Source organism: Crinia signifera, chromosome 7 (assembly GCF_055691185.1).
Source record: "Crinia signifera chromosome 7, ASM5569118v1, whole genome shotgun sequence".
Taxonomy (NCBI): Eukaryota; Metazoa; Chordata; class Amphibia; order Anura; family Myobatrachidae; genus Crinia; species Crinia signifera.
In genome coordinates, this window is record NC_139223.1 from 1,840,078 (window position 1) to 1,865,568 (window position 25,491).

At 56.5% G+C, this 25,491-nt stretch overlaps 1 protein-coding gene across 1 annotated transcript in view; it reads left to right on the forward strand.

The window, feature by feature from the left end:
- RNF40 (ring finger protein 40) overlaps nucleotides 1-25,491 on the forward strand; it is a 60,900-nt gene that overhangs the window by 28,441 nt on the left and 6,968 nt on the right. Inside the window, 12 exon segments of the mRNA XM_083152208.1 lie at nucleotides 8,005-8,232; nucleotides 10,861-10,979; nucleotides 11,121-11,267; nucleotides 11,345-11,419; nucleotides 11,499-11,618; nucleotides 12,314-12,493; nucleotides 12,573-12,708; nucleotides 12,800-12,921; nucleotides 13,321-13,655; nucleotides 16,053-16,170; nucleotides 17,187-17,336; nucleotides 17,915-18,127. Of these exon segments, the coding sequence (XP_083008334.1) occupies nucleotides 8,005-8,232; nucleotides 10,861-10,979; nucleotides 11,121-11,267; nucleotides 11,345-11,419; nucleotides 11,499-11,618; nucleotides 12,314-12,493; nucleotides 12,573-12,708; nucleotides 12,800-12,921; nucleotides 13,321-13,655; nucleotides 16,053-16,170; nucleotides 17,187-17,336; nucleotides 17,915-18,127 (1,943 nt within the window).

Consider the following 25,491-nt stretch of genomic DNA (forward strand, 5'->3'; position numbering starts at 1 on the left):
AAGCAATTGTTATGTCCAGCACATTGAGCCAAATAAAGTAGCAGCCAATTATCCACCAACTGCCATGTTACATGTTGTGTTTGAGAAATGACAGGAGCTTGGTGTCCTTTCTTCTGCGGCAGGCACAGGGATAACAGTGGGTAAAGAGTGGGTCACGATCCAGCCCGGCTCCTCCCCTCCTCTACCCCACCTACTAGGCTAGGCTCCTCCCCGCCTCCAGGCCCAGCTACTCAGTGTTAGTTGTGCTGGCAGGAGCCAACACGCACTTTAGAGAGGGGCTGCGTTATGCAGCCTTACTTCATTTTTAAACTTCATAGCGGAGGTGTATCCGGCTTTCCCCGGGCACTGGGGGACCTCGGCCCCAATCCGGGCTTAGGGACACCAGCGGGCGGCACCGCATCAGGTAACTCGCGCTTGACCACCAGGGATATTTTGAGCGGTATTCAATGAGGCTGATTCGCCAGGTTTTTATGGCGATTTTGTGCTGTAAGGCGAATTTCTGACTAAAACGGTGAATCACCCTATTCAATGACCAGATGGCGAATACATTTCAAGGTTTTTTTCGCCATAATTCACCGAGTAGCAATCGCTATCTTTTTATGGAGAAGTGGAATGTGAACTTTTTAAAATAAAGTGTTTTTGTTTTTTACAATTGGTGTCAAAAAATCTGGAATTTTATTCTGAGGGGCATGCTATTTTTATTCATGTGCTGTAAGCACATGAATATATATTTAATTTTTTTTAAAATATATATATATATTTTTTACACAGAGCAGCCAGCAGGGGGCCGGAGCCGAGCCGCTCATTAGATATTCATATATTCACTTCACCCGATCATTACATATGCATGATCGGGTGTAGTGAATATACCCGTTCCCCTGCTGGCACCCCCGGGGGGGCAGCCTGTGCTGCCTGGCACCCGGGGAGCCCACCTCCCCCCCACAAACGTTCTAGGGCAGGCAGGGAGACTTCCATCTCCCTGCCTGCCGCCGTCCTCAGGCTCCCTGCGGCGTCCGCCGCAGGAGCTCAAATTCGCCGGTCAGGGGCAGCGAGCCCCTGACTCGTTGAATACCCGAGCCGGCGAGGCTCCGGAACGCAGCAAGGAGTGGCGAATGTGCAGCGAATCCTAAACAGGATTCGCTGCACGTCGCCAGTTTTCACATTGAATACCGCCCTATGAGTGTGATCCGGCGAGTGCCAGATCCCCACCATTTTACCAGCGCCGCATGAGTCCTATCCCAGGTGGCCATTTGCTAGTAGGGGGACGGAGCCTCTCCTCACACAGCCCCTCCCCTGGATTCTTAGATGTTGTCCGTGCCTAAAGCATCTATTTGCGTCACACGATTCCTTACGGAAATCAGACTCTTTGTCCTCCTACGGATTTCAAAAGAGAGGTTGGCCTGCTACTAAGCTTAGGAGGAGCCTGCCTGGGCGCATGCATTGGCAACCTCGGTTCAGGGCATCCAAACCTATTTAAACAGTAAAGGCCGTAATGCACGGGTCAGGGGTACTCCTTCTCCATCAGGACACTGTTACAGATGACACCAATGAGGATGGGGGATAACTGGTTGATGACAGGGATGATGATGTTGCTGACAAAGCCCCAAAGGACGACACCGCAGCACGCATCGATGTGGGGGCACTGCTAACAGCTGTCAGAGACGTCTTATATTTACACAACTCCTCTGAACCCCCTCAGTCCTCTGGCCCATCCTTCAAGTGTCCCAAATGGACTCTGACTGTTTTCCCTAGCTCTACTGAGCTGGAGGACATCCTCGGCTGTGGCGGGACGAAGGTCCCTGTGGCTCCGCTCCTGGAAAGCGGGTGCTGATTCCAAGCAAACACTTGAGGCTCTACCCTTCACACGTTCCCTCTTGTTTGGATCGGAATTAGACAAAATCGTGGCCATGGTGACTGCTTCAAAGGGGGCTTTTTTGCCATCTACTCCTACTCCATGTTCCCGTCCAGCGTTACAGTGCTTTCGTTTTCAGGGTAGGGGGCAGTCATTCACAAAAGCTCATCCCCAGCCCGCAAAGTCCTCCAAAGCCAGGGGAAAACATCCCTGGGCCACCAGACGCCCTGACCCCAAGCCCGAGGATAAGCCCTCAGCATGACAGGGCGTCGCTAAACCTGGGGGATCCCAGGGTGGGGGGTCGCCTGCTACGATTTTCTGATGTTTGGCTGGAATCCACGACAGACGCATGGGTTCGGGATGTGCTCTCACAAGGCTACTCCTATAATCTTTTGCCATCGTCCACCAAGCTTGTTCTTTTCCTCAAGTTCTCCCAGGGACTTGGAAAAACGCAACGCTCTGGAGCAGGCCATCCGGAAGCTACTGCCGGCAGGGCTTATAACTCCCGTTCCGATGTTTTAGTGAGGCACAGGTTTTTACGGCAGCCTTTTCTTGGTGCGGAAGCCCAACGGGTCTTTCCGTCCCATTCTAAATCTAAAGCGGCTCAACAGATTTTTCAGGGTTCCAAAGTTCAAGATGGAAACTTTGTGGTCCATTGTTTTGGCGTTACAACTGGGGGACTACATGACATCCCTCGACATCCAGGATGCGTATCTGCATATTCCCATCAAACGGGAACACTGGCGGTTTCTGAGGTTTGCACTGCAGGACCGTCATTTCCAGTTTCAGGCTCTGCCTTTTGGCCTTGCCACGGAACCCAAGGTGTTTACGAAGGTCATGGCGGTAATGGTCAGTACTCTTAGCAACCAGGGTATCCGGATTCTTCCTATCTAGACGACCTGTTGATCCTGGCACAGTCGCCCGAGGTTCTTCAGGCCCACTTGACCAAAGTGGTAGAGGTCCTGGAACGCCACAGCTGGGTTATCAACTGGCCCACCTCTTCCATGTATCCCGCCCAATCCATGGTTCATCTAGGTTCATTTACTTGCCAGACGTACGCGGCAGGGCTCTGCAGTCCCATATTCAGCGTCTCCTCTCCCTCAGGTGTGTCTCAATCCATGCCTGCGTATGCGGCATCCACCAAACTCCTTCTTTTCCACACGTTCTCCAAAAGACTTAGGAAAATTCATTGCTCCTGAGAAATATGTCCAGAAGCTCCTGCAATCCGGATCGGTCCCTTCGTCTCAGCAAGGCTTGGGATTCTACGCCAGCCTCTTTCTAGTACGGAAACCCAAAGGGTCATACCGTCCCATTCTCCACTTAAATCGACTCAAGTTCGTTCGAGTCCCGAAATTCCAGATGGAAACATTGCGGTCCATAGTCTTGAACTTACAACCAGGAAACTACCTGGACATCCAGGATGCATATCTGCATATCCCCATCATGTCAGAACATCAGCAGTTCCTGCTGTTTGCACTGCAGAACCGTCCCTTTCAGTTTCAGGCTCTGCCTTTCGGACTGTCTAACGCTCCTTGGTTGTTTACGAAGGTCATGGTAGTGATGTGTAGCAGACTTAGCAACCAGGGTGTCCAGATACTTCCATGTCTGGATGACCTATTGATTCTGGAACAATCTTCAGAGATTCTCAAGGACCAATGGTGACTATCTTGGAACATCATGGCTGGATCATCAATTGGTCCAAGTCATCTATGATTCATCCATCCTAGTTAGATACGGTATGGCAAAGGATCTACCGGTCAGAGGAATGTCACCGGACACTGCAGTCCCGCAAACGACATCTCCTCTCCCTCAGAGGGTGTCTGTTCATGCCTGCATGATGGTCTTTGGTCTGATGGTATTGACCTTCAACATGGTGGAATGTGCCGATTCCACTCCTGTCCGCTACAACGAGATATCTTGACCAAGTGGTCAGGAGCCTACACCAACATCCGGACACAACTGTTAGCTTTGTCCCCGGCAGTGCGTCTCTCACTTTCCTGGTGACTTCTAGCCCAGGACCCCACAGTGGGGAGACCATTTTGGGTCCACCAATAGACTCTCCTCACTACAAATGCCAGCCTCGGCAGGTGGGGGGCAATGACTTTCCAGCGATCATCATTTTGGTTGGTAAGCTGCTCAATCAGAGGTGTGTCATTCAGGTGCCAAAAGGGAGGGGTAATTCTGTCTAGGAAAAAAAAACATTTTGTATCCCAATTGCACACTGAATGAGAAAATAACTACATATTGATCAGATAATACAGAGATGTTGGTTGCATATATCTGCAGATATAGGGCTAAGCCCCCAGGCCGTGCGTCAAGGCCTCTCTGACACTGGGGGTCCCTAATACTGGGTATGGGTCTGGGGTGTGGGCCCCCAATATGCCGACACAGGCTGAGTACTCCAGGGCAGCACACAAATGAAAATTAGTAAGGGTTAATAAGAAGCACATAAGTGCTATGTAGGGAAGTGAAGGTGGGATTAAAATACAAAATATATACAATGTGATAGGAAAAATAAGAGTTAATAAAGTGTTAGGGTGTGCTGACCTGGAGCAGACCAGCCCTACCAACACAGGGGGATTAACCCTTACTAATTTTCATTTGTGTGCTGCCCTGGAGTACTCAGCCTGTGTCGGCATATTGGGGGCCCACACCCCAGACCCATACCCAGTATTAGGGACCCCCAGTGGCAGAGAGGCCTTGATGCACGGCCTGGGGGCTTAGCCCTATATCTGCAGATATATGCAACCAACATCTCTGTATTATCTGATCAATATGTAGTTATTTTCTCATTCAGTGTGCAATTGGGATACAAAATGTTTTTTTTTTCCAGCGATCATTCCAGGGACTAAGGAACGCATAGGAAGCCCGACTACCTATCAGTGTTATCGAACTGAGGGCAGTCTTTTGGGCCCTTTGCTTGGCGGAACCCTGGCACTCGTAGTCGGGCTGCTATTGCAGAGACCTCACACATTTTTCAATGGGCAGAGAAGAAGATCCCAATTCTATCAGCAATCTTTTAGCACGGGAATCCTCAGTTGGGAAGTGGACTTCAGGAGCCATCAGACTCTGGATGCTGGCGAATGGGCCCTTTGTCCAGATGCTGGTACAACGCTGGGTCAGACCCGAGGTGGGCTTGATGGCATCACGCCACAACCACAAGGTCACCCTATACAGTTCCAGGTCTCGCAATCAGGGGGCTTGTGTGGTGGAAGCCCTGCAAGCCCTGTGGCCCTTTGCTCCGATGTACTCATTCCCTCTGATTTCGCTCTCCTGAGAGTGATCCGCAAGCTGAGGGCAGAACATTGATCCACGTGGCTCCCAGTTGGCCCAGGCTGATCTGGTTCTCAGATCTGCAGGCCCTGTCAGTGGCCCTTCTAATCCGTCTACCTCTACGCCCATACCTGCTCTCTCAGGGCCCATGTCTACACTTGGATTGGGAGCATCTGGCTTTGATGGGGTGACTGTTGAGACCGGGATCTGGACAACGGGTCTACGGCAAATAGGTCGACACGCATTATGTCGACAGTCAAATGGTCAACATGGGGTTTTTCACAATTTTTTGAGCCGACGTGTGCTGACAGGAGGTATATCATGCCTTACCATCCACTAGGGCGTGGAGGGAGAATACCCTTGTCCTATTTCCGTTGAGACCTCCCTGTGAATAACCAGAGGCTTTAACTCAAGAGTAATTTCAACCATGCTCAGGGCACACACAGTTTAATCAGCTGGTGCTTACCATCTCATCTGGTGGGCTTACTTTTCCTGGTGTCATGCTCGCCATTCAGTACCAGGATTAGCTTGGTCAGGATTCTTACAGAAGGGCCTGGAGGCCGGATTGCGCTGCTCTTATTTGAAGGTACAGGTTTCGGCTTTGTCCATCTTGTTCTGTAGGAAGTTGGTGTTGGCGGATGTCTGCACAATCATGCAGGGTGTCCTCCGTATCCAACCTCCCTTTGTTCCCCAGTTGCCCCGTGGGGCCTTTCCCTGGTTCTCACCACTATTCAGGCCCCACCGTTTGAGCCTTTATGGTCAGTGGCCCTTTATTGGCTTACCTGGAGGACTTTTTTTTTCCTGTTGGCAATTGCTTCGGGCCAGTAGAGTGTCTGACCTGTCCTCTGTCTTGTCTGTCTCCGTTTCTGATCTTTCATTCTGATTGGGCGGTCCTTAGAACTGTTCCTTCTCACCTCCCTAAGGTTGTGTCCAGGTTCCACGTCAACCAGGAGATTGTGGTCCCTTCCTTTCAGGGACCTGATGCTTCTCCTGCACAGTCATTCTTGAATGTTGTCCGTGCCTAAAGCATCTATCTGCGTCGCACGTAGTCCTTCCGGAAATCAGACTCTTTGTCCTCTACGGATTTCAAAAGAGAGGTTGGCCTGCTACTAAGCTGACGATTGCCTGCTGGTGTCACTCTGTCATCAGGCAGGCATATTTGGGCACCTCCCTCCCAGTTCTTGCAGGGGTCCGGGCTCATACCACGAGGTCTGTGGGGTTGCGTCTTGGGCTGTTAGGGGGGAGAAAATTAGCACGGTGGCAAATGGTCGCCTGCTTATACCTTTCTTTGCTTCTATGTGTTTGATAAATTTGCCTCCCAGGACTCTGCCTTTGGCCAGAGTGTACTTGCAGGACAGGCACGTCCCCACCCTTAAGTGGCTGCTTTAGGACGTCCCAGCATTAAGCCAGTGGCCCCTGACATGTCCTGAAGAATAAAAGGTGATTAATGTCTTACCTGTTAAATCTTTTTCTTTGCAGATGTCAGGGGCCACAGGGATCCCTCCTGGCCGTGCCTGCTTTAGTTCTGTTATTGTTATAGTTACCTGGTTCCTCTGTTGTGCGAACTAGACTGTGTTCAAAGTGTGTTTCTGTGCGGTGCTTCTCTTCCTTCTCTCTTGTCTCCTGCCTTGGCTTGTTAATAAAACTGAGTTGGTAAGTAGAATAGGGAAGGGGAAAGGGGCTTGGGGGAGGGCAGGGATATAGAGTGTAACCGCACTGATATTTGTAGGAAATATAAGTAGATGATGGTTATGGTCTGTGAAGACTGACTAATATCCTAGTGGTAAGGAACAATAGGTCCCAGAGCACTCGGACTATGTATGTCTTGTGGTGCCTCTGTATGGGACAGTCAGTGGTGCACCCCAGAGTAAAAATAGCAGTAGAACAATGCCAAGAGAGGAGGAGAAAAAAAGAAAAAACTCTGGGTGGGGGCACCCTTTATCACAGATCAAAAAATATGAAATTTGTTTAAGGTAAAATTTAGCTTTTATTAGGTATACTCTAAAATAGGTATGCTGGTTCTTGTACCTGACTATTAAAAAAGCGCAGCAAAAATATGATGATTGATATGGAGACAATCACTGGTTATAGAAATAATTGTAAGTGATCCTCATTTGTCCCGAATTGATACCAATGTATAGGTCTAGATCAATGGGTTTTAAATCATCACCTTTTATGTAAAACCAGTAGTGTCTCACCACGGCAGGGATCGCTGCAGAGCGAATGGTGCAGCGAAATACATATAAACAGTGCGGGGGCACACAAATGTAACCAATGGATGGGTATATACCACAGTATGACACGAAACAGTTAGGTATAAGTAAATCAGTAACCAGTATTTACCTGAGACCCGACCGGCTTGTAATGAAAAGCCGAAATGTGTTCTGCCGTTGTATGCAGAGAAGTAAGCGCCCTCCGCCTTCTGTTTATGTCCCTGCCTGGAGTGTGCCGGTCACGTGAGTGTACCACGTGACTCGGCGGAATCCCCTGACGTACGTTTCGCCACGCTTGTTCAGAGGAGGTGCACTAATAAACCTGGCCTAGAGTCGGGGTAGAGGAGGGGAGGAGCCTAGCTGTCTGGGAGGCAGAAGAAGTTTAACCTCTTGGGGCTTGAAGTGCTCTCTCCTACTCCACTACCCAACGTTACGCCTGTGGCCCCTGATGTTCTCGAAGAAAGAGATTTAACAGGTAAGACCTAAATCTCCTTATCCCCCTCCACTGTATCACTTGTTAAGGCTTAATACATTTGGCACTGTGATTCCTAATGGAGAAAAGCACTATATGTATAAAGATTATCCTTTTATGTATATTGCGGTGCAGTGTGAGAAGTGTCCTCTGGGGGTGCTGTTCCATTCATTTCATGCCTCCCTTCACTGCAGGCTCCCCTGAACCTCCTCCAGCTCCGCAAGTACCTGCTGTTGCTGGTGTTCTCCCAGAATCCTCTCTGAACTTCCTGGCCACATTGGCATGCAGCACCACGGAGGAGATTGAGCTGCAGCTGCAGGAACGCATGGAATTTAGTAAGCGAGCCGTGTCCTGTGTGGTAGAGACGTCCAATAAGCTCCACCGCAGAATGCAGGAGCTGTGCGAGCGCATCCAGAGTGCAGGTAAGTGGTGGTACCTCCTGCTGTCTGTCCTTACCTGCATCTCCTCTAGCACCGTGCTGTCTGTCCTTACATGTATCTCCTCTAGCGCCGTGCTGTCTGTCCTTACATGTATCTCCTCTAGCACCGTGCTGTCTGTCCTTACATGTATCTCCTCTAGCACCGTGCTGTCTGTCCTTACCTGCATCTCCTCTAGCACCGTGCTGTCTGTCCTTACATGCATCTCCTCTAGCACCGTGCTGTCTGTCCTTACATGTATCTCCTCTAGCACCGTGCTGTCTGTCCTTACATGTATCTCCTCTAGCGCCGTGCCGTCTGTCCTTACCTGCATCTCCTATAGCACCATGCTGTCTGTCCTTACATGTATCTCCTCTAGCGCCGTGCCATCTGTCCTTACATGTATCTCCTCTAGCGCCGTGCTGTCTGTCCTTACATGTATCTCCTCTAGCGCCGTGCTGTCTGTCCTTACATGCATCTCCTCTAGCGCCGTGCTGTCTGTCCTTACATGTATCTCCTCTAGCGCCGTGCTGTCTGTCCTTACCTGTATCTCCTCTAGCGCCGTGCTGTCTGTCCTTACCTGCATCTCCTCTAGCGCCGTGCTGTCTGTCCTTACCTGCATCTCCTCTAGCACCGTGCTGTCTGTCCTTACCTGCATCTCCTCTAGCGCCGTGCTGTCTGTCCTTACATGTATCTCCTCTAGCGCCGTGCTGTCTGTCCTTACATGTATCTCCTCTAGCGCCGTGCTGTCTGTCCTTACATGTATCTCCTCTAGCACCGTGCTGTCTGTCCTTACCTGCATCTCCTCTAGCACCGTGCTGTCTGTCCTCACATGTATCTCCTCTAGTGCCGTGCTGTCTGTCCTTACCTGCATCTCCTCTAGCGCCGTGCTGTCTGTCCTTACATGTATCTCCTCTAGCGCTGTGCTGTCTGTCCTTACATGCATCTCCTCTAGCGCCGTGCTGTCTGTCCTTACATGTATCTCCTCTAGCACCGTGCTGTCTGTCCTTACCTGCATCTCCTCTAGCGCTGTGCCGTCTGCCAGTTATACCCAATAAAATTGGCATTACATGACCAGCCGTACGTGTCTAGTTAGAGTTCCTATGTGCTGTACCAGTCATGGCACCAGCTCCTTGTGTGTGTCCTCTGGACACAGTTTCATGGATGAGACACCCATTTATCCCCACGTTTATACGTCTCCATGAACTTCAAGTTATAGTATTTTAGTAATGTGATTATCCCCATCCTGCATTTTTGCTCACCCCACCTCCTCAGTGTCCTAGTCCACCTTTACTGCTGCGACAGATACCTGCTACCCCTCTGCTGTCACTGATCCCCCCCCCCTCCTTCCTTCTCTTCTGTCACCGCTCTCCTCCCCCCCCTCCTCCTCCTTCCTTCTCTGCTCTCCACGTCCCCCTTCCCCCTCCGCTGTGACTGCTCTCTACGTCCCCCTTCCCCCTCCGCTGTGACTGCTCTCTACGTCCCCCTTCCCCCTCCGCTGTGACTGCTCTCTACGTCCCCCTTCCCCCTCCGCTGTGACTGCTCTCTACGTCCCCCTTCCCCCTCCGCTGTGACTGCTCTCTACGTCCCCCTTCCCCCTCCGCTGTGACTGCTCTCTACGTCCCCCTTCCCCCTCCGCTGTGACTGCTCTCTACGTCCCCCTTCCCCCTCCGCTGTGACTGCTCTCTACATCCCCCTTCCCCCTCCGCTGTGACTGCTCTCTACGTCCCCCTTCCCCCTCCGCTGTGACTGCTCTCTACGTCCCCCTTCCCCCTCCGCTGTGACTGCTCTCTACGTCCCCCTTCCCCCTCCGCTGTGACTGCTCTCTACGTCCCCCTTCCCCCTCCGCTGTGACTGCTCTCTACGTCCCCCTTCCCCCTCCGCTGTGACTGCTCTCTACGTCCCCCTTCCCCCTCCGCTGTGACTGCTCTCCACGTCCCCCTTCCCCCTCCGCTGTGACTGCTCTCCACGTCCCCCTTCCCCCTCCGCTGTGACTGCTCTCCACGTCCCCCTTCCCCCTCCGCTGTGACTGCTCTCCACGTCCCCCTTCCCCCTCCGCTGTGACTGCTCTCCACGTCCCCCTTCCCCCTCCGCTGTGACTGCTCTCTACGTCCCCCTTCCCCCTCCGCTGTGACTGCTCTCTACGTCCCCCTTCCCCCTCCGCTTTGACTGCTCTCTACGTCCCCCTTCCCCCTCGGCTTTGACTGCTCTCTACGTCCCCCTTCCCCCTCCGCTTTGACTGCTCTCCACGTCCCCCTTCCCCCTCCGCTGTGACTGCTCTCTACGTCGCCCTCCGCTGTGACTGCTCTCTACGTCCCCCTTCCCCCTCCCCTGTGACTGCTCTCTACGTCCCCCTTCCCCCTCCGCTGTGACTGCTCTCTACGTCCCCCTTCCCCCTCCGCTGTGACTGCTCTCTACGTCCCCCTTCCCCCTCCGCTGTGACTGCTCTCTACGTCCCCCTTCCCCCTCCGCTGTGACTGTTCTCTACGTCCCCCTTCCCCCTCCGCTGTGACTGCTCTCTACGTCCCCCTTCCCCCTCCGCTGTGACTGCTCTCTACGTCCCCCTTCCCCCTCTGATGTTAGATACCCCATTTGCTGTGACCGATATCTCCCATCTCATTCATCTTCCTGCAGACTTTGACCAGTTGGACGAAACACTTCGGCCTGTAAATAAGGACTTGATCACGGAGAACAACAGGCTCCAGGATCTGTCTACAGTACTGCAGGAGAAACACCATCGCATCTCATTACAGGTGAGTGCTGCAATCCCAGGATACAGATGGATCCAGTGGTGGGAGGCTGCTTACCGTGTCCTCTGTCCTGTGTCAGGATGATGGTGTTATTACTGGTGCTTCTCAGTGTAATGGTCTTACTAATCTGCCGTATACCACCAGCACCACGAGCTACAAGACCGAGTCATCTCCTCTGAGACCAAGGTGTCTGAGATGGAGCGCAGCATTGAGGATCTGCAGTGGGACATCGAGAAACTGCGCAAACACGAACAGAAGCTGAATCGCCACCTGGCCGAGGCCCTGGAGCAGGTAGGGACAGAGCTGTCCGGCGCTTGTCTCCTTCTGTATCTCTACCCATGTGTACTCACCTACTGCTTCTTCTACAGCTCAACTCTGGGTATCACATTTCCGGAAGTTCTGGAAGCTTCCAGGGAGGACAGACCACGCTGACTGTGCAGAAGGTAATGTCCATACAGCTGGCCGTGGCTCTATCTGCTCCCTGGCCAGTGGTGTTCACTCTGTCACTTTCCTCCTGTACAGTTTGAGATGCTTAATGCAGAACTAGAGCAGAACCAAGAACTGGCCAATAACCGCATGTGTGAGCTGGAGAAGCTACAGAACGAGCTGCAGGCAGCTGTGCGGCTCAAGGAGAAACTAAAGGTATTCCTAGCTGCATTGCTGCGGCCCAGTAGCCACCGTAAGCGGGTCTCATGCGTGTAGACTTGGGAGAAATGGGCCTGACTACACTTGGGGGGGGGGTGTCATGATTAAGCGCCATTCTAATGCCGGAATGACTTGATAGGTGACCTGCATTTATCCTGTATGGCTATGAAGAAATTGTGGGTGAAAAGGTTCCAACAACCCCCTGCCCAGCCTTTTGATGTTATCGCCTTCCCCTCTACATCTATAAAACTTGTCCTAAATTCTAGGATGTAAGGCATGGAGGTCTGGCAAATGTCTTCCAAGACCAGGGGGATTATTAGAGATAAGAAATAGGAGGCACCAAAGGAGGGGGGGGGGGGGGGTGGGTGTCTCTCCCCCCCTCCTTGCTGGGCTGACGCGTGTGGAGTTGGGGGGAGGGGTGTCTGGGCGGACGCGCGTGGAGGGGTGTCTGGGCGGACGCGCGTGGAGGGGTGTCTGGGCGGACGCGCAGTTGATTGCACTGTTGCATGCTGGTGTCTCCTGCATTGTTAATAAATGAGTTGCTGCAGTAGCTTTGAGTGCTTAGATGGTGATGATAATGTGGTGGTGGTACGGGAGGTTTCCGCTCCATACGTAACAATGGTTAATGCCTACTTGTCACCCAGCGTCTGTCCCCCACAGTGATTCCAGCAAATGCTCTTGTCTCCCTGTAGCTGGACCTGAGAACTCTTCCCGAGGAGGCCGTCAGAGGCACACAGGACTTCCGCTGCCTACAGTCTCAGTTTTCTCTCCTCTACAACGAATCTTTACAAGTGAAAACACAATTGGATGAGGCTCGGGCGCTTCTCCTCAACACGAAGAACAGTCACCTGAGGCAGATTGAGCGCATGGAGGTAGGCCTTCTGCCAGGGTATGCCAGGGTCCTGTCATTGTCTACCCCATGGGAATTTATGTGGCCTCTTCTCTACTCAGAGCGAGGAGTTGTCTGTCCAGAAGAAGTTGCGGACTGAAGTGATTCAGCTGGAGGACACTCTGGCCCAGGTGCGCAAGGAGTACGAGATGCTGAGGATCGAGTTTGAGCAGAATCTGGCTGCCAATGAACAAGCCGGTACATTGAGGATTAGTCTAAGGAGGGGAAATGATGGGTCAGGTGACTGGGTGTCTTACTGTGGGACTGTCCCATTGCTCCTGTCTTCTAGGTCCTATTAACCGTGAGATGCGTCATTTGATCGGGAGTCTTCAAAACCATAACCACCAACTAAAGGGAGATGTTCAGCGATATAAACGCAAGGTTCGAGATGCCCAAGGAGAGGTGAGCAAGGTGAGGAAGAACCCCTCCTGTCCTAGGATGGTCTTCCTATGCCACCAGTTATATCAGTCCGTACCATCATCACTGGGGCTGCTGTGCCATCAGCCGCACTCTGATGGAAATACAGAAGATGTAGAGATGACACCATCTCAGAGGTGCAGGGGGTGACGCCGCGCGAGAGGCGCAGGGGGGGGGGGGGGGTGATCTTGGTCACAGCAAGCAATGCACGCTCAGGGGTTCAGGTACTCCGTTCTTTCGATGGAATCACAATCTCATGCAGGTAGGTTAGCCCAGGACAGGACATGTGGTCCTATGTATCACCTTCTAGCAGCATGTGTCTGCGGCCAGTTGGCGCTCTGAGAATAGCCAGCATGTGTCTAAGCTGGCTTCCCCTGCTTCCTCCTTTTCTAGATACGACTACAGGTGGGCGCGCCCCTATGCCCAGCCCCCAACCTCTCCAGTGCCGAAGTGAACACCACCACAGTGGTGAAAGAAGAGGAGACTGATGTAAAGAGAGAACAGCCTGGAGTTGTGGTTCGTGACCCGGAGACCCCGACTACTCCTGAAGTAAAGAAAGAGGAAGAGGAACCGAGAAAGGAGCCAGAGCGCAGTAAAACGCGTGAGCGAGAAATGGAGAGGGAGCGAGAAAAGGATCGTGACAGAGAAAAGGACCGGGACAAGCAGAAGACAGATGACAGTAAAAGGAAGGATTCCGATTTATTGAAACAGCTGAGAGTAGAACTTAAGTAAGATGCCCCTTGTGATACTGTGTGTCTTACGGTCTCCCGCCTGGCCGTCTCCCCCGCGGCCTGTCTCCCGCCTGGCCGTCTCCCCCGCGGCCTGTCTCCCGCCTGGCCGTCTCCCCCGCGGCCTGTCTCCCGCCTGGCCGTCTCCCCCGCGGCCTGTCTCCCGCCTGGCCGTCTCCCCCGCGGCCTGTCTCCCGCCTGGCCGTCTCCCCCGCGGCCTGTCTCCCGCCTGGCCGTCTCCCCCGCGGCCTGTCTCCCGCCTGCCCGTCTCCCCCGCGGCCTGTCTCCCGCCTGCCCGTCTCCCCCCGCGGCCTGTCTCCCGCCTGCCCGTCTCCCCCCGAGGCCTGTCTCCCCCCGAGGCCTGTCTCCCCCCGAGGCCTGTCTCCCCCCGAGGCCTGTCTCCCCCCGAGGCCTGTCTCCCCCCGAGGCCTGTCTCCCCCCGCGGCCTGTCTCCCCCCGCGGCCTGTCTCCCCCCGCGGCCTGTCTCCCCCCGCGGCCTGTCTCCCCCCGCGGCCTGTCTCCCCCCGCGGCCTGTCTCCCCCCGCGGCCTGTCTCCCCCCGCGGCCTGTCTCCCCCCGCGGCCTGTCTCCCCCCGCGGCCTGTCTCCCTGTCTCCCGCCTGGCCGTCTCCCCCGCGGCCTGTCTCCCCCCCGCGGCCTGTCTCCCCCCGCGGCCTGTCTCCCTGTCTCCCGCCTGGCCGTCTCCCCCGCGGCCTGTCTCCCCCCCGCGGCCTGTCTCCCCCCCGCGGCCTGTCTCCCCCCGCGGCCTGTCTCCCCCCGCGGCCTGTCTCCCCCCGAGGCCTGTCTCCCCCCGAGGCCTGTCTCCCCCCGAGGCCTGTCTCCCCCCGCGGCCTGTCTCCCCCCGCGGCCTGTCTCCCCCCGCGGCCTGTCTCCCTGTCTCCCGCCTGGCCGTCTCCCCCGCGGCCTGTCTCCCCCCGCGGCCTGTCTCCCCCCGCGGCCTGTCTCCCTGTCTCCCGCCTGGCCGTCTCCCCCGCGGCCTGTCTCCCCCCGCGGCCTGTCTCCCCCCCGCGGCCTGTCTCCCCCCCGCGGCCTGTCTCCCCCCCGCGGCCTGTCTCCCCCCCGCGGCCTGTCTCCCCCCCGCGGCCTGTCTCCCCCCCGCGGCCTGTCTCCCCCCGCGGCCTGTCTCCCCCCGCGGCCTGTCTCCCCCCGCGGCCTGTCTCCCCCCGCGGCCTGTCTCCCCCCGCGGCCTGTCTCCCTGTCTCCCGCCTGGCCGTCTCCCCCGCGGCCTGTCTCCCCCCCGCGGCCTGTCTCCCCCCGCGGCCTGTCTCCCTGTCTCCCGCCTGGCCGTCTCCCCCCCGCGGCCTGTCTCCCCCCCGCGGCCTGTCTCCCCCCGCGGCCTGTCTCCCCCCGCGGCCTGTCTCCCCCCGCGGCCTGTCTCCCCCCGCGGCCTGTCTCCCCCCGCGGCCTGTCTCCCCCCGCGGCCTGTCTCCCCCCGCGGCCTGTCTCCCCCCGCGGCCTGTCTCCCCCCGCGGCCTGTCTCCCCCCGCGCTGTCTCCCTGTCTCCCGCCTGGCCGTCTCCCCCGCGGCCTGTCTCCCCCCCGCGGCCTGTCTCCCCCCCGCGGCCTGTCTCCCTGTCTCCCGCCTGGCCGTCTCCCCCGCGGCCTGTCTCCCCCCCGCGGCCTGTCTCCCCCCCGCGGCCTGTCTCCCCCCGCGGCCTGTCTCCCCCCGCGGCCTGTCTCCCCCCGCGGCCTGTCTCCCCCCACGGCCTGTCTCCCTGTCTCCCGCCTGGCCGTCTCCCCCGCGGCCTGTCTCCCCCCCGCGGCCTGTCTCCCCCCGCGGCCTGTCTCCCTGTCTCCCGCCTGGCCGTCTCCCCCGCGGCCTGTCTCCCCCCCGCGGCCTGTCTCCCCCCCGCGGCCTGTCTCCCCCCCGCGGCCTGTCTCCCCCCCGCGGCCTGTCTCCCCCCCGCGGCCTGTCTCCCCCCGCGGCCTGTCTCCCCCCGCGGCCTGTCTCCCCCCCGCGGCCTGTCTCCCCCCCGCGGCCTGTCTCCCCCCGCGGCCTGTCTCCCCCCCGCGGCCTGTCTCCCCCCCGCGGCCTGTCTCCCCCCGCGGCCTGTCTCCCCCCGCGGCCTGTCTCCCCCCGCGGCCTGTCTCCCCCCGCGGCCTGTCTCCCCCCGCGGCCTGTCTCCCCCCGCGGCCTGTCTCCCGCCGCGGCCTGTCTCCCGCCGCGGCCTGTCTCCCCCCGCGGCCTGTCTCCCCCCGCGGCCTGTCTCCCCCCGCGGCCTGTCTCCCCCCGCGGCCTGTCTCCCCCCGCGGCCTGTCTCCCCCCGCGGCCTGTCTCCCCCCGCGGCCTGTCTCCCCCGCGGCCTGTCTCCCGCCTCTACAGTATGTACAGCTCATGTGGTAAATCTCCTACATTGTACTTATTCTGCTCTCCCACAGGAAGGCGCAGGAGAGTCAGAAGGAGATGAAGCTGCTGCTGGACATGTACAAATCTGCCCCAAAGGAGCAAAGAGACAAAGTGCAGCTGATGGCGGCTGAGAGGAAGACCAAAGCCGAGGTGCGTCCACAGCAGTTCTATTACTGTTAGCTACCACTCTCATCACCTGGGGGGTGCTCTTCCCATCAGGTGGGGGAGCTGTCTCCTGCACTACACGCTCTTCCTGTCAGGTGGGGGAGCTGTCTCCTGCACTACATGCTCTTCCCATCAGGTGGGGGAGCTGTCTCCTGCACTACACGCTCTTCCCGTCAGGTGAGGGTGCTGTCTGCTGCACTACACGCTCTTCCCATCAGGTGGGGGCGCTGTCTGCTGCACTACACGCTCTTCCCGTCAGGTGAGGGTGCTGTCTGCTGCACTACACGCTCTTCCCATCAGGTGGGGGAGCTGTCTCCTGCACTACATGCTCTTCCCATCAGGTGAGGGTGCTGTCTGCTGCACTACACGCTCTTCCCATCAGGTGGGGGCGCTGTCTCCTGCAGTACACGCTCTTCCCGTCAGGTGGGGGTGCTGTCTCCTGCACTACATGCTCTTCCCATCAGGTGAGGGTGCTGTCTGCTGCACTACACGCTCTTCCCATCAGGTGGGGGCGCTGTCTGCTGCACTACACGCTCTTCCCGTCAGGTGGGGGCGCTGTCTGCTGCACTACACGCTCTTCCCGTCAGGTGGGGGCGCTGTCTCCTGCAGTACACGCTCTTCCCGTCAGGTGGGGGCGCTGTCTCCTGCAGTACACGCTCTTCCCGTCAGGTGGGGGCGCTGTCTCCTGCACTACACGCTCTTCCCGTCAGGTAGGGGCGCTGTCTCCTGCCTTACACACTCTTTCCGTCAGGTCTGGGCTCGTCCTGCACTATACGCTTTTCCTGTCAATGGGGCGCCGTCTCTTGCACTACATGCTCTTCCCATCAGTTGGAGGCGCCGTCTCCTGCACTACATGCTCTTCCCGTCAGGTGGGGGCTCCGTCTTCTGCACTACACGCTTTTCCTGTTAAGTGGTGGCACTGTCTCCTTGGTAGGGGTGTGTAGCTGCACTCTTATTTCCCTGAGGTGGGGGCCCTTTCATGCTGCATCTGTATTTGACAGGTGGAGGAACTGAGGTTACGAGTGCAAGCTCTTGAAGAAAAAGACAGAAGGGAAAGGAAGAAGTTGGCCGATGAGGAGGCGTTACGAAAGATAAAACTCGCAGAGGAACAAATTGACCATTTGCAGAGGAAACTAAGCGCTACCAAACAGGTGAGATTATTACTGATACTCTGGCAGCAGTACTACTAGTGTGAGAGGGTGGTACGGCGACTGTGCAGTGTGTGAGGCAGTACAGTGACTGTGTAGTGGTGGTACAGTGACTGTGCGGTGTAGGGTTATGAGTGATGGTACAGCGAATGTTCGGTGTAGAGTCATGAGAGGTGGTACAGTAACTGTGGGGTGTAGCGGTGCTACCATGACACTGCAGTGCTCAGTGACTCTGCAGTGTAGTGTTGAGCGGTGGTGCAGTGACTGTGTGGTGGTGGTTCATTGACTGCGGTGGTACAGTGACTGCGGTGATGTAGTGTGAACAGTGGTACAGTAACTGCAGTGTGAGAGGTGGTACAGTGTCTGTGCGGTGGTGTAATGAGAGAGGTGGTACAGTTACTGTGCGGGGGTGTAGTGAGTGGTGGTACAGTGTCTGTGGTGTGTGAGGTGGTGTAGTGTGAGCGGTGGTTCAGTGACTGTGCGGTGGTGTAGTATGAGCGGCGGTACAGTGACTGCGGTGGTGTAGTGTGAGCAGTGGGTTGTATAGTAAATGCATTCTGATACTACTTTTGCTTGTGCAGGAGGAGGAGGCTTTACTGTCGGAGATGGATGTGACCGGACAGGCGTTTGAGGATATGCAGGAACAGAACATTCGATTGATGCAACAACTACGGGAAAAAGATGATGCAAATTTTAAATTGATGTCGGAGCGGATAAAATCTAACCAGATCCACAAGCTGCTGCGGGAGGAGAAGGAAGAGCTGGCGGAGCAGGTGCAGGGGCTGAAGACACAGGTAATTGCTGATGGCGTGCGTATGCTGTGTGTGACGGCCTGATGGCGTGCGTATGCTGTGTGTGACAGCCTGATGGCGTGCGTATGCTGTGTGTGACAGCCTGATGGCGTGCGTATGCTGTGTGTGACAGCCTGATGGCGTGCGTATGCTGTATGTGACAGCCTGATGGCGTGCGTATGCTGTGTGTGACGGCCTGATGGCGTGCTTATGCTATGTGTGACAGCCTAATGGCGTGCTTATGCTATGTGTGACAGCTTAATGGTGTGCTTATGCTATGTGTGGCAGCCTAATGGCGTGCTTATGCTATGTGTGACAGCTTAATGGTGTGCTTATGCTATGTGATGGCCTGATGGCGTACGTATGCTGTGTATGACGGCCTGATGGCGTACGTATGCTGTGTGTGGCGGCCTGGTGGCGTGCGTATGCTGTGTGTGACGGCCTGGTGGCGTGCGTATGCTGTGTGACGGCCTGGTAGCGTGCGTATGCTGTGTGACGGCCTGATGGCGTGCGTATGCTGTGTGGGACGGTCTGATGGCGTGCGTATGCTGTGTGTGTGACGGCCTGATGGCGTGCGTATGCTGTGTGTGTGACGGCCTGATGGCGTGCGTATGCTGTGTGTGTGACGGCCTGATGGCGTGCGTATGCTGTGTGTGTGACGGCCTGATAGCGTGCGTATGCTGTGTGTGTGTGACGGCCTGATGGCGTGCGTATGCTGTGTGTGATGGCCTGATGGCGTACGTATGCTGTGTGTGACGGCCTGATGGCGTACGTATGCTGTGTGTGACGGCCTGATGGCGTACGTATGCTGTGTGTGGCGGCCTGGTGGCTTGCGTATGCTGTGTGTGACGGCCTGGTGGCGTGCGTATGCTGTGTGACGGCCTGGTAGCGTGCGTATGCTGTGTGACGGCCTGATGGCATGCGTATGCTGTGTGGGACGGTCTGATGGCGTGCGTATGCTGTGTGTGTGATGGCCTGATGGCGTGCGTATGCTGTGTGTGACAGCTTAATGGTGTGCTTATGCTATGTGTGGCAGCCTAATGGCGTGCATATGCTGTGTGTGATGGCCTGATGGCGTACGTATGCTGTGTATGACGGCCTGATGGCGTACGTATGCTGTGTGTGGCGACCTGGTGGCGTGCGTATGCTGTGTGTGACGGCCTGGTGGCGTGCGTATGCTGTGTGACGGCCTGGTAGCGTGCGTATGCTGTGTGACGGCCTGATGGCGTGCGTATGCTGTATGTGACAGCCTGATGGCGTGCGTATGCTGTGTGTGACGGCCTGATGGCGTGCTTATGCTATGTGTGACAGCCTAATGGCGTGCTTATGCTATGTGTGACAGCTTAATGGTGTGCTTATGCTATGTGTGGCAGCCTAATGGCGTGCGTATGCTGTGTGTGACGGCCTGGTGGCGTGCGTATGCTGTGTGTGACGGCCTGGTGGCGTGCGTATGCTGTGTGACGGCCTGGTAGCGTGCGTATGCTGTGTGACGGCCTGATGGCGTGCGTATGCTGTGTGGGACGGTCTGATGGCGTGCGTATGCTGTGTGTGTGACGGCCTGATGGCGTGCGTATGCTGTGTGTGTGACGGCCTGATGGCGTGCGTATGCTGTGTGTGTGACGGCCTGATGGCGTGCGTATGCTGTGTGTGTGACGGCCTGATAGCGTGCGTATGCTGTGTGTGTGTGACGGCCTGATGGCGTGCGTATGCTGTGTGTGATGGCCTGATGGCGTACGTATGCTGTGTGTGACGGCCTGATGGCGTACGTATGCTGTGTGTGACGGCCTGATGGCGTACGTATGCTGTGTGTGGCGGCCTGGTGGCTTGCGTATGCTGTGTGTGACGGCCTGGTGGCGTGCGTATGCTGTGTGACGGCCTGGTAGCGTGCGTATGCTGTGTGACGGCCTGATGGCATGCGTATGCTGTGTGGGACGGTCTGATGGCGTGCGTATGCTGTGTGTGTGATGGCCTGATGGCGTGCGTATGCTGTGTGTGACAGCTTAATGGTGTGCTTATGCTATGTGTGGCAGCCTAATGGCGTGCATATGCTGTGTGTGATGGCCTGATGGCGTACGTATGCTGTGTATGACGGCCTGATGGCGTACGTATGCTGTGTGTGGCGACCTGGTGGCGTGCGTATGCTGTGTGTGACGGCCTGGTGGCGTGCGTATGCTGTGTGACGGCCTGGTAGCGTGCGTATGCTGTGTGACGGCCTGATGGCGTGCGTATGCTGTATGTGACAGCCTGATGGCGTGCGTATGCTGTGTGTGACGGCCTGATGGCGTGCTTATGCTATGTGTGACAGCCTAATGGCGTGCTTATGCTATGTGTGACAGCTTAATGGTGTGCTTATGCTATGTGTGGCAGCCTAATGGCGTGCGTATGCTGTGTGTGACGGCCTGGTGGCGTGCGTATGCTGTGTGTGACGGCCTGGTGGCGTGCGTATGCTGTGTGACGGCCTGGTAGCGTGCGTATGCTGTGTGACGGCCTGATGGCGTGCGTATGCTGTGTGGGACGGTCTGATGGCGTGCCTATGCTGTGTGTGTGATGGCCTGATGGCGTGCGTATGCTGTGTGTGTGACGGCCTGATGGCGTGCGTATGCTGTGTGTGTGACGGCCTGATGGCGTGCGTATGCTGTGTGTGACGGCCTGATGGCGTGCGTATGCTGTGTGTGTGACGGCCTGATGGCGTGCGTATGCTGTGTGTGTGACGGTCTGATGGCGTGCGTATGCTGTGTGTGTGACGGTCTGATGGCGTGCGTATGCTGTGTGTGTGACGGCCTGATGGCGTGCGTATGCTGTGTGTGTGACGGCCTGATGGCGTGCGTATGCTGTGTGTGTGACGGCCTGATGGCGTGCGTATGCTGTGTGTGTGACGGCCTGATGGCGTGCGTATGCTGTGTGTGTGACGGCTTGATGGCGTGCGTATGCTGTGTGTGTGATGGCCTGATGGCGTGCGTATGCTGTGTGTGTGACGGCCTGATGGCGTGCGTATGCTGTGTGTGTGACGGCCTTGTGGCGTGCGTGTGACGACCTGATGGCGTCCGTATGCTGTGTGTGTGACGGCCTGGTGGCGTGCGTATGCTGTGTGTGTGACGGCCTGATGGCGTGCGTATGCTGTGTGTGTGATGGCCTGATGGCGTGCGTATGCTGTGTGTGTGACGGCCTGGTGGCGTGCGTATGCTGTGTGTGTGACGGCCTGATGGCGTGCGTATGCTGTGTGTGTGACGGCCTTATGGCGTGCGTATGCTGTGTGGGACGGCCTGGTGGCGTGCGTATGCTGTGTGTGTGACGGCCTGATGGCGTGCGTATGCTGTGTGTGTGACGGCCTTATGGCGTGCGTATGCTGTGTGGGACGGTCTGATGGCGTGCGTATGCTGTGTGTGTGATGGCCTGATGGCGTGCGTATGCTGTGTGTGTGACGGCCTGATGACGTGCGTATGCTGTGTGTGTGACGGCCTGATGGCGTGCGTATGCTGTGTGTGACGGCCTGATGGCGTGCGTATGCTGTGTGTGTGACGGTCTGATGGCGTGCGTATGCTGTGTGTGTGACGGTCTGATGGCGTGCGTATGCTGTGTGTGTGACGGCCTGATGGCGTGCGTATGCTGTGTGTGTGACGGCCTGATGGCGTGCGTATGCTGTGTGTGTGACGGCCTGATGGCGTGCGTATGCTGTGTGTGTGACGGCCTGATGGCGTGCGTATGCTGTGTGTGTGACGGCCTGATGGCGTGCGTATGCTGTGTGTGTGACGGCCTGATGGCGTGCGTATGCTGTGTGTGTGACGGCCTGATGGCGTGCGTATGCTGTGTGTGTGACGGCCTTGTGGCGTGCGTGTGACGGCCTGGTGGCGTGCGTATGCTGTGTGTGTGACGGCCTGATGGCGTGCGTATGCTGTGTGTGTGACGGCCTGATGGCGTGCGTATGCTGTGTGTGTGATGGTCTGATGGCGTGCGTATGCTGTGTGTGTGACGGCCTGATGGCGTGCGTATGCTGTGTGTGTGACGGCCTGGTGGCGTGCGTATGCTGTGTGTGTGACGGCCTGATGGCGTGCGTATGCTGTGTGTGTGACGGCCTGATGGCGTGCGTATGCTGTGTGTGTGACGGCCTTATGGCGTGCGTATGCTGTGTGTGTGACGGCCTGATGGCGTGCGTATGCTGTGTGTGTGACGGCCTGGTGGCGTGCGTATGCTGTGTGTGTGACGGCCTGATGGCGTGCGTATGCTGTGTGTGTGACGGCCTGGTGGCGTGCGTATGCTGTGTGTGTGACGGCCTGGTGGCGTGCGTATGCTGTGTGTGTGACGGCCTGATGGCGTGCGTATGCTGTGTGTGACGGCCTGGTGGCGTGCGTATGCTGTGTGTGACGGCCTGGTGGCGTGCGTAAGCTGTGTGGGACGGCCTGCTGGCATGCGTATGCTGTGTGAGACGGCCTGATGGCGTGCGTATGCTGTGTGTGTGTGACGGCCTGATGGCGTGCGTACGCTGTGTAAGACGGCCTGATGGCGTGCGTATGCTGTGTGTGACAGCCTGATGGCGTGCGTATGACGGCCTGATGGCGTGCTTACGCTGTGTGTGAGACGGCCTGATGGCGTGCGTACGCTGTGTATGACGGCCTGATGGCGTTTGTACGCTGTGTATGACGGCCTGATGGCGTGCGTACGCTGTGTATGACGGCTTGATGGCGTGCATACGCTGTGTGTGTGACGGCCTGATGGCGTGCGTACACTGTGTATGACGGCCTGATGGCGTGCATACGCTGTGTGTGTGACGGCCTGATGGCGTGCGTACGCTGTGTATGACGGCCTGATGGCGTGCGTACACTGTGTGTGACGGCCTGATGGCGTGCATATGCTGTGTGAGACGGCCTGATGGCGTGCGTACACTGTGTATGACGGCCTGATGGCGTGCGTACACTGTGTATGACGGCCTGATGGCGTGCGTACACTGTGTGAGACGGCCTGATGGCGTGCTTACGCTGGGTGTGTGACGGCCTGATGGCGTGCTTACGCTGGGTGTGTGACGGCCTGATGGCGTGCTTACGCTGGGTGTGTGACGGCCTGATGGCGTGCGTACACTGTGTGTGACGGCCTGATGGCGTGCGTATGCTGTGTGTGTGGGACGGTCTGATGGCGTGCGTACACTGTGTGTGACGGCCTGATGGCGTGCGTACACTGTGTGTGACGGCCTGATGGCGTGCGTACACTGTGTGTGACGGCCTGATGGCGTGCGTACACTGTGTATGACGGCCTGATGGCGTGCGTATGCTGTGTGTGACAGCCTGATGGCGTGCGTATGCTGTGTATGACGGCCTGATGGCGTGCGTACACTGTGTATGACGGCCTGATGGCGTGCATATGCTGTGTGTGATAACGTGCATATACTCTTTCTTCTATGTGTTCCATGGGTCCCATAAGGTGACATCTGGGTTGTAGGATCCAGTGGACCGTGGCACCAATCAGTGAAGCTTTGAAAGTTTCCCAGGATGCACGGCTCCTCTCCTCTATAACAACGCCTCCAAGCTCAGCTCCTCAGTTTTTGTTGGTGCCAGCAGGAAGCTGGAGCACCATTTTATTCAGCTGGGATTACCTCAGGAAGGTAACCCTAGAGAAGCTTTATTTTTTTTACACTTAGCCACTTTATGTGGCTGGGCTGCTGCCGCTGTCAATCTGACGGCGGCGTGGCAGCTCCCACACGGGGGGGGGGAGAGACACAGCGCCTTGCACCACCGGACATCTTCTCCAGACATCGCGGCTGAAGCAGGTAAGGCTCTCTGAGAGCACATATCGCTGTCACGCTGCGCGCCACGGGTGACGGCCCGCGGCAGCTGGAGTGGACACTGCTGATTGCCGAGGGCACTACACTAGACCACCGGGGCCAGAGCGCAGGCTGGATAGTTTTATCCATTACAGGGCTCATTATCTGCTGGTGGGGGGACACCAGCACAGGGGGGTTGGCACCAAGCCTGCAGCACCTCCCCCAGCTTTGGGCACTAATCTCCCACAGATCTGCCCCCCAGGAAGCTGCTCTCTCAGTCCGGCAGCCATTTTCTGCATGTGGCCAGTCTCCTAGAGTGTGTATACAGTCTCCCCTGTGAAACCGCACACACGCTGTAGCGCTTTCACAGACACCTACATCCCACTTACCCCATAGGGTATAGTGGTTGATTGGGGTGCAGTGGCATTAATTTGCCTCAGCCAACTGCTGGTTGTGTTGTGTATGTGACTTAGTGCTAGTCTAACCCTTCTCCTGTCAGTTCTATATCACTGTCCCTGAGGATTCAGAGGTTTTATCCTCTCTGGTATAATAACGTTTGTGTATCACTCTAGGTTCCCCCTCAGGGCTATTCCTATTGTATACTCCCCCACTATTTGGGTGATTTCACTATGTCCAAACGGGGGCACACTCAGAGTCTCCCAAGCTCCTGTCATGCAGGGCTTGTTCCACAGGCCTGTCTGAGCAGGCTGGCTCCTAAATTGGGAGAAGTCGTCTCTCACCCCATCGCAGCAGATGCTAAATCTGGGAGCTCCTTTGGACACGCAGGCCTGAAGACTATCTCTGCTTTCATGGTATCCACTTTCGACATGGTCGAGTTGGCACCATTTCACTCACGTTCCCTTCAACGTCTCATACTGTAGAGATGGGAGGGACATCACCATCACATCAGAACCACGTTCATCTTACTGACTCAGGAGGTTTGGGTGTCCCTTCAGTGGTGGCTCCAAACCACCCGTCTAACCCAGGGTCACCCATTTTGGTTCACAAAATGGTCCCTACTCACTACCGATGCCAGCCTGCGAGGCTGGGGAGCGGTAGTAGAATCACAGTCCTTGCAAGGCGTATGGTCCAAACCAGAATCTCGTCTGTTTATCAATGTACTGGAGCTTCGGGCCGTATACGGGAAAGCCAGTCCAAGTCAGATCGGACAATGCCACAGCAGTGGCATACATAAACTGCCAAGGAGGCACACGCAGCACAGCAGCCATGCGGCAAGTGTCCAAAATTCTGATGTGGGCAGAACAACACCTTTTGGCTGTATCGGCGGCCTTCATCCCGGGTTTACTGAATTGGGAGACAGACTTCCTAAGTCGCCAAGACATTCATCCAGGAGAGTGGTCGCTCCACCCCGAGGTCTTCTCCCTTCTCATAAAAAGATGGGGCATTCCAGATGTGGATCCAATGGCGACCAGACACAACAACAAAGTGTTAACGTTTGGGTCGCAGTCCAGGGTTCCTCAAGCCAGCTTCACGGATGCTCTGTCAATACCCTGGAATTATCATATTCCTTATGTGTTTCCTCCAGTATCCATGATACCTTGAGTACTCAGGAAATTGAAACTAGAGGGCGGGGATCTCATTCTGATGGCCCCGG